Source organism: Orycteropus afer, unplaced genomic scaffold (assembly GCF_000298275.1).
Source record: "Orycteropus afer afer isolate SDZICR_OR568_19922 unplaced genomic scaffold, OryAfe1.0 scaffold00059, whole genome shotgun sequence".
Taxonomy (NCBI): Eukaryota; Metazoa; Chordata; class Mammalia; order Tubulidentata; family Orycteropodidae; genus Orycteropus; species Orycteropus afer.
Window position 1 is genome coordinate 2,439,052 of NW_006921646.1, and position 9,400 is coordinate 2,448,451.

Below are 9,400 nucleotides of genomic sequence, written 5' to 3' on the forward strand. Positions count from 1 at the left end.
AAAATTGAAAAGACATCACCAAGACGACATGCAAACAGGGTAACCCCCTCCCCAAAAAAAGCCCAGTAACAGTATTTAGGATAAATAATTGAGCTTTTTTTTTCCCCCCTCAAAAACAAACAACAACAACAGCAAAAAAGCCACCCAAAACAAACAAACAAACAAAAAACAAAGTAGGAACAAATTCTAAGGGTGTGTTGTTGTTGCCCTAAGCTTAGTATACATTTACACTGTAAGCATGGCTGGTGATATTTTGACTTTCTCTGTTTTTAATGCTAAAGATAAGGAAGAACTTTGGTCTTTCAAACTCAAACAGAGCAGAGAGAGGAGTAGAGTAAATTATAAATGTGAATGAAGCAACAGCTACAGGACATGAAGATTTGGGGGAGGGGGAGGGGAGAAGGGGTAGGTTTTTGTGTTGTTGCTGTTGGCAGGAGAGCTAAGCAGTATTAAAGAACCTCCTCCGAGGTGTGGCATTCTAGGCTTTTAGATTTGCCATGAAGGGGTAGTACAAATCCCAAGGCCCACCACCTACCCCTTCTCCTCTTCTCCGAGGGCACCTACCTTACTGTAAGTCACTACTGATAAGTTGTTTGAGTGACTGCTGGGGGATAGATTTACAGAGTTCTGTGAGAGTCTATTCTGATCTTGCTCAGTTTGGTCAGGAGCAGGAGCCCATGTGTTTTTGCTGATCGAGTCGAACCCGGAACCCCCAGGGTCTTTTAGGTTGTTTTCATCTGATTGTCGGTTCTTTTGGGGAGAGGCAAACGGGTTGAAGTTTCCTTCTACCTTGCGATGTGGCTGCGTGTTGAACTCCGTTTCAAAAGATGACAGCTGCTGCGTTACTCCTAAAAGTCCACCCACCTCCACACTGAGAATCACCCAGATGACATCTGAAACAAAAAGGCAACTTATGTCAATGCCAGAAACGCCTTCAAGGCCTAAAGCAGCTACCAGTGAGAATCCCAAACATCATCCATTAAAAAAATGGTCTCTTAGATGCTAGTTTTAAATGCTTGCTGATGAAGCAACCCAGTATATTTGCAATGCACACATTTCTACATTTCTTGTTAATATCAAGTTTAAACTCTGATACAAATTAGTGCAGGTCCGCTGTGAGGTCATGAAAGTCTACTTGTAAAAAGCTTACCAGAATCTGATTGTAACAGCCAGAGAACAATTACTCCAAAGTAACTGATAAATACATAGAAACTTAAAAGCTATTAGTTTCAGAATTAACAACATTTTTGACTTCTGCATTATTTTGCACGTGTTTAACTCAGAAACTTAGGGCAGGCATAATCTTTGAGTGAAAAAAAAGTGCTTAGAATTACTAGAATTACAATTTATCAGCCTTCCCTCCACTCCCTTCTGGCAATTTAGAGTGACCATATACTGTCCAAACTAGGACAAGTGAGAACGAAAGAGGAAGCTATTAATAGTTATACCAACACAATAGGTGTAAACCAGGACTACTCAGACAAACTGGGACATACATCATTCTGGCTATTGTCATCTTCTATGGGATCAAAATATACCAAGAATTTAGTATGTCTCACACTTTCTAAAGTCATCCAATTTAACATTAACATTTATATACATACATACATATATACGGAACCCTACTACCTGTCTACATTGAAACCAAAGAGGTTTTTTTTTTTTTTTTTAAATGAAAAGATGCACCCCAAGATTTCTGTTCATAATTCAGTTCCTGAACTGCCAAAGTTAGCACAGTTCAAATAGAAGAAGACACAGTTTCTTTTGATGTTCAGCAACTCACTTCAGAGAACAGTGGCATCTTTCCTGCTTAGAAGCTTTTCAAAAAACAAGGTTCAGAAAGGCCAAAAAGCTTTTAAGTGTATGAACTCTGCTGATAACAAACATGAAAATTTGCCCAGGCTCTTAAAGGCAAATAAATTTCATCAGTTAGCTACCTGGAAATACAGAAAAGCACACCTGAGCTGTATTTATTCTAAATTTTTAATTTGGTTTCTGTACTTGAAGAAGGGGATCTGAGACTGTCATACAGCCATAAACACTCAGTTTAAGTTTAGGTTTTCCATAAACACTCAGTTTAAGTTTAGGTTTTCTTGAGCTGTGTTAAGTTGTTGTTGTTGTTATTGTTATGTGCCATCTAGTCAGACCCAACTCACAGCGACCCCTCCTTGGGTTTCTTAGGCAGTATTACTATGGAAGTAGATTGCCCAAACCTTCCTTCCAAGGAGTGGCTGGTGGGTTTGAACTGCCAGTCTTCTGGTTAGCAGTCAAGTGCCTTAGGCACTACTCCACCAGAGCGCCTCTGTGTTAAGTGGTTGTACCCAAACAGCTAAGAGCCAGAAAGCAGTAAGTGGAGATGCAGTGACATCTGCTGTTCACTTATGGAGTCAGCAACTCCTTTCACCTCTAAGACCAAAACCAAAAGACCAAACTCACTGCCATCAAGTCGGATCTGACTCACAGTGACCTCTCCTTGGGTTTCCAAGGTGGTATCACTCACTACAGAGGTAGATTGCCCAATGGTTTGAACCGCCAGCTTTCTGGTTAGCACTAAGCCACCAGAGCTCCTCACCTCTAAGCAGCCTCTACTAAAGCCACTAGCATGATTCCCTGGAATGGGTACCAACTCCAGACACACTTATCCTTAAAGAAAATGTAGATCCTCATGTAAATAAGTGTTGTTGTTGTTATGTGCCGTGGACCGGACTCATAGCAACCCCTCCTGGTTGGGTTTCCTAGCAATCCCTCCTTGGGCTTCCGAGGCATTATCACTACGGAAGTATATTGCCCAATCTTCCTTCCGAGGAGTGGCTGGTGGGTTTGAACTGCCAGCCTTCTGGTTAGCAGTCAAGTGCCTCAGGCACTACACTACCAAAGCTCCTACTAGAGCTCCTAGTTGAACTTTAATGGTACTTACACATAATGGTACTATTTACAAGGAGCTCTGGCTGCTATGAGTCCGACTCCACAGCACATTAACAACAACAAAGTTCAACTTGTTGATAAGAAAACTGTCAGCCAGGATATGCAGCATACCACTTAATTTAGAAATCTGGGGCAGTGCCAGGAGTGGTGATCTAGGGACTTGACTTCAAGGCTCTAAGCCAGTCATGTAAACCAACACCTATATGCTGTGGGCCTTAAAGAACAATCTGATGGCAGGGAGCTTGAGGTAGATCATCCCGTACTCTCCTAGCCTAGCTTTCTAACCAAAGGCAGTATTTTTTCACTGTTTCATTTTTTCAAATGGATAGACCTTGCTTTAAAGTATATTTACTATTACTTCTATCTTCCACTCATACTCAGCTACAGGTCATATGCTTCATTCTCTTAGCTCAGGAAACTAAATGCTTATAAAAAGAACAGTTTTCTGAATGCTGTCATCAGTAAATGAGACTAATGGCATCCTCCCTACTCCTTTCAAAATTAAATCTTCTTTAACATAACTCACTGGGTCTTATCATACTTTATTTTTAAGCTACTTTACTCCATTCTTCACCTTGCCTATTCCTCTGAACTGTTCACAGATTCTAACCAATAGCTATAAAAGGAAGATCATTTAAGAAACCACGGATTTATAAACACCAACAAGAAACACTCCCATTCTGATCCTCCAAAGTTATTACCAGGATGAATCATTATGAACAGCGAAATATGCTTTCTACAGGCTATAATCTCAGGTATCTCGGTACCACCTCTAGACTTTACATTTCTCAATGTGTTCACCATCCGCATAATGTGTATTTATTTTTTTAATTATACAAATAAAAAGAATGATGAAGATGAGTCTAGTAAACTCATTTCATTCCTACTTCTTGCCAGAGTACCTTGGCTATTGAACTAAGAACAAACTGCATGCCAGGTATTTTACTATCCGTGATAAAAACACAGCTGGATGGAATCTTAGGCAGCATCTCATGAACTGCTTCACCTTCTGGATAAAGGATCTGAGCCCTAGGGGTATAAGTGAGGGACTCAAGGTCAGATTTCAAGTTAGAAGCAGACCTCAAAACCAAAAACCAAACTCACTGCCATTGAGTCAAATCTGACTGATAGCAACCCCCATTGGGTTTCTGAGGCTATACAGCTTTACAGATGTAATTACCCCATCTTCCTTCTGTGGAGCAGCTGGCAGGTTTGAACCGCTGACCTTCTGGTCAGTAGCCAAATGCCTATGCACTACACCACCAGAGCTCTTTAGAAGCAGACCTAGATGATGATAAAGAACTCCCAGCTCTTAAATTCAGCCTTTTAAATTCATACCTGTTCCCCAAAAGGAACTTGAGATTAAGTACTCAGGGAATTAAAACTATCGTTGTTAGTTCCATTTCCCAGACTGTAGTATGTTTACACACAGACATATGCTCTTTGGCACTAATAAAGATGTTTCAGAAAATTAGCCAAGAAAACAGAATCAAGTGCCAAGCTCACAGTCAGGATTTAGTAAATAAATGGAGAACCTGACATTAGAATGCCTGGCTTTAAGGTGATTTCTTAAAAGCACTGAGGCAGACTTTGGTATTAGAAGGTACTATAAATATTTCATTCAACTTGTACCTTTTATAAATGACAAAAAAAAAAAAAAAACTTGCTATTAAATTATAAACTTCCTTTTTTAGAAATATATAATAAATTACTAAAAAGAGAATGTAACCTTTTCATTCCTTAAGTTTAGACTATCACAGGGGAGTGCAAAGAGAAAATATTTCACTTGGGATTCAAGTACACAATCTTAGCAAACCATATAGGCATACAAAGACATCTCAGATTATGGTAAGAATGTTAGAAAAAAAAACAAAACACTACATGTATCACAGGTCAAATCACATCATAATAAGCATAAACAAGCATTCACAATTTGTCTACTAATGCAGAATTGCTAAAAATTAGTACAATATTCCTGCTGTTAAATTTGCTTCTCACAGGATTATGGATTAACAATCCTGAAACTGCTGTACATGACTACTTCGGTTGGATAAATAAGTGAATGGATGATGGGAGCAAGGTTTCTTTGTCAGAAAAGAAAATTATAGCTAAGCAATAAAGGAAGGCTAGAAGAAAGGAACCTGTGCAATTGGATTAAAGTCATTCAGACATCAATATGAACTCGTATTTACCTTTATATTCAGATGAAGAAATACGGAAATAATTACAGATGTACGTACCTAAGGGTTAGTATACATACATATATTACTGAGCTCTGTTTGTTTAAGGGCAAGAAGTAATGACATCCCAGTAGTAATAAGCATACTCAGTAGCTTGATCATGCTTTCTAAACACCATCATTTCCAAAAAAAAGAAGAAATGCCTGATTCTAGGGCTGGGGCAGGGAAAATGTAATTTGAGCCTGGAGTATTCTGTACTGTCAAAGTAAGGAAGTTATCAAAAACAAAAGGATAGGGGCATGTCAAAGGAACACAAGAGTCAACACGAAAGAGCTCCATATAGTCAAAGCTGGAACAATATGAATTAAAATAATAATAATAACAATGCAATATTGGGATTATAACCCAAAACTATAATCCAAATATACAGAGTCCACAGTGATAAACAGAAATGAGCAAATAAACAGTAAAGAAGAGACCACTTTCTTACAGAAAAATCCCAAGTAATATATATAGGTACTCTCCTTTTCAGGAGCCACAGAAACCCAGGCAAGGGGAGGCAGACAGGCCCCCCACCCAGGTGTGGGAAGCAGGGCAAGAGCTGGGATGAGACAGAGCCGTGGGATCCAGTTAAGAGAGAGAGAGGCCCCCCCCAAGAGGCAGGAAGGGGCAAAAGAGCCAGGGACGACAGAACCGTGGGATCCAGGTAAGGGGAGGGCGGAGAAGTTTCGAACAGCTAAGGGGGACAAACTTTTCTGTCAGTTTGTTGTACTATGGTTGCTTGTGTGTTGCTGTGAGGCTTGAGGCTGTTCCACTGGTGTCTCTAATGACAGCAGGTTTGCACATGGTGCATAAGTTTCAATGCAGCTTACAGACTGAGACAGACTAGGAAGAAGGGGCCATCCACTTCTCAAAGAATTGGCCAGGGAAAACGTTATGAATAGCTGAGAAACACGTCTGATACATTACTGGGCAACTTTATGAATAGCCCGGAAATACTGTCCAATACAGTGCAGGAGGATGAGCCCCGTAGGTCAGAAGGCACTCAAAATATGAGTGGGAAAGAGCTGCATCATCAGAGTAGAAACAACCTTAAATGATATGGATAAAATAAAGCTCTCAGGACCTCCATCTGCTGATGTGGCATGACTCAATTTGAGGAGAAACAGCTGCAAGCATTCATTAATAACAGGAACATGGAATGTACGAAGTATGAATCTAGGAAAATTGGAAGTTGTCAAAAAATTAAATGGAACACATAAAGATTGATATCCTAGGCATTAGTGAACTGAAATGGACCAGTTTTGGTCATTTTGAATCAGACAACCATATGATCTACTACGCTGGAAATGACAGTCTGAAGAGGAATGACGTGGCATTCATCATCACAAAAGATGTTTCAAGATCTGTCCTGAAGTACGATGCTGTCAGTGATAGGATACTATCCATACGCCTACATGCAAGACCAGTTAATACTACAATTATTCAAATTTATGCACCAACCACCAAAGCCAAAGATGAGGAAATTGGAGATTTTTATCAACTTCTGCAGTCTGAAATTGACTGAACATGCAATTAGAATGAGGTAATTATCACTGGTGACTGGAATACAAAAGTTGGAAACAAAGAAGAATCACCTGTAGTTGGAAAATTTGATCTTGGTGACAGAAATAATGCTGGAGATCGCATGACAAGAATTTTGCAAGACCAATAACTTATTCATTGCAAATACCTTTTTTCAACAACACAAATGGCAGCTATACATGTGGACTTCACAAGATGGAGCACGCAGGAATCAGACTGACTACATCTGTGGCAAGAGGCAATGGAGCAGCTCAGTATCTTTAGCCAAAACAAGGCCAAGTGCTAATGGTGGAACAGACCATCAACTACCCATTTGCAAGTTCAAGTTCAACCGGAAGACAATTAAAACAAGTCCATGAGAGCCAAAATATGACCTGGATTATATACCTCCTGAATGTAGAGACCATTTAAAGAACAGATTTGATGCTTTGAACACCAGTGACAGAAAACCAGAGGAATTGTGGGATGACATCAAGAACATCATCCATGAAGAAATCAAAAGGTCATTAAAAAGAAAGGAAAAGGAAGAAAAGACCAAAATGAATGTCTGAAGAGACTCTGAAACTTGCCCTTGAATGGAGAGTAGCTAAAGCAAAGGGAAGAAATGACAACACAAAAAAGCTAAACAGAAGATTTCAAAAAGCAGCTGGAGAAGACAAAAGTCAATTATTTTAAATTATTTTTTATGCTTATTTATTTATTTATTTCCCTCATGACATGTGCCTTTGAGCGCCTTTTTTAAAATGCATTTTATTTATTTCCCTCATGACATGTGCTTCGAGTGCCTTTTTTTAAATGCATTTTATTGAAATATAATTTATGTAGAGTGAAATACACCAAACTAAAATGACATGGGTCAGTTTCATTTTTTTTTGCAGTGTTTCCTCCCCTCCCCTCCCACCCCTGGCAACCAACAAAGAAAGCTTCCCTCCACATAAAAACCTTTCCTTGACCCTCCACAACAATGAACTAATACTGTATTTTTCCTTCTGCGATTGACTTATTTCACTCAGCATAATGTCCTCCAAGTTCATCCATATTATGCGGTGCAAACGTCAATTATTATAATGAAATGTGCAAAGACATGGAGCTGGAAAGCCAAAAGGGAAGAACACACTTGGCATTTCTCAAGTTGAAAGAAGTGAAGAGGAAATTTAAGCCCTGAGTTGCAATACTGAAAGATTCTATGGGTAATATATTGAATGATGCAGGAAACATCAAAAGAAGACAGAAGGAATGCACAGAGTAACTGTACCAAAAACAAAAAAGACTAATGTTCATCCATTTCAGGAGGTGGCATATGATCAAGAACCAATGGTACTGAAGGAAAAAGTCGAAGCTGCACTGAGGGAAGTGGTGAGAAACAAGGCTCCAGGAATCGATGGGATACCCATTGAGATGTTTCAACAAACGGATGCCGCAGTAGAGGTACTCACTCGGCTATGCCAGGAGATTTGGAAGACAACTACCTGGTCAACTGACTGGAAGAGATCCGAATTTGTACCCATTCCAAAGAAAGGCGATCCCAGAGAATGTGGAAATTATTGGACAGTATCATTAACATCACATCCAAGTAAAATCTTACTAAAGATAATACAAAAATGGTTGCAGCAGTATATTGACAGAGAACTTCCAGAAATACAAGCTGGATTCAGAAGAAGACATGGAAGGAGGGATATCAATGCTGATGTCATATGGATCCTGGCTCAAAGCAAAGAATACCAGAAAGATGTTTACTTGTGTTTTATTGACTACGCAAAGTCCTTTGACTGTGTGGATCATAACTAATTATGGTAACACTGAGAAGAATGGGAATTCCAGAACACTTAATTGTACTCATGGGGAACCTGTACATAGACCAGGAGGTTGTCATTCAAACAGAACAAGGGGACACTGCATGGTTTAAAATCAAGAAAGGAGTGCATCAGGGTTGGATTCTTTCACCATACTTTTTCAATGTACATACTGAGGAAATAATCCAAGAAGCTGGACTATATGAAGAACAACGTGGCATCAGAATTGGAGGAAGAACCATTAACAACCTGCGATATGCTGACAACACAACTTTGCTTGCTGAAAGTGAGGATGACTCGAAGCACTTACTGATGAAGACTGAAGAATACAGTCTGCAGTTTGGATTATATCTCAATATAAAGAAAACAAAAATCCTCACAACTGGACCTATAAGCAGCATCACGACAAATGGAGAAAAGAGTGAAGTTGTCCAAGACTTCACATTGCTTGGTTCTAAATCAATGCCAATGGAAATAGCAGTCAAGACATCAGATGACGTATAACACTGGGGAAACCGGCTGCAAAGCTGAAGAGCAAAGATATCTCCTTAGGGACTAAGGTGTACCTGATACAAGCCACAATACTGTCGATAGCCTCATATGCATGTGAGAGCGGGAAAATGAATAAGGAAAACTGACGAAAAGTTAATGCTTTTGAGTTGTGGTGCTGGTGAAGAATGCTGAAAGTACCATGGACCGCTTTAAAGTCTCCCACTATGAGTGTGGAGTCATCTATTTGGCTTTTCAACTCTTTTAATGTTTGATTTATGTATTTTGGGGCTCTTTCATTGGATCCATAAATATTTAGTATGGTTATATCTTCATGTTCAATTGATCCTTTCATCATTATATAATGTCCTTCTTTGTCTCGTATGGTGGTTTTTGTCTTAAAGTCAATTTGATCAGAAATTAGTATTG

The 9,400-nt window shown here is 39.4% G+C and overlaps 1 protein-coding gene across 1 annotated transcript in view; it reads right to left on the minus strand.

The window, feature by feature from the left end:
• Nucleotides 1-531: 531 nt before the first annotated feature.
• The window catches only part of ILRUN (inflammation and lipid regulator with UBA-like and NBR1-like domains), a 139,060-nt gene continuing 130,191 nt past the window's right edge, over nucleotides 532-9,400 (minus strand). Inside the window, exon 4 of the mRNA XM_007939357.2 lies at nucleotides 532-893. Coding sequence (XP_007937548.2) covers nucleotides 532-893 — 362 coding nt within the window. The remainder of the gene's footprint in view (nucleotides 894-9,400) is intronic.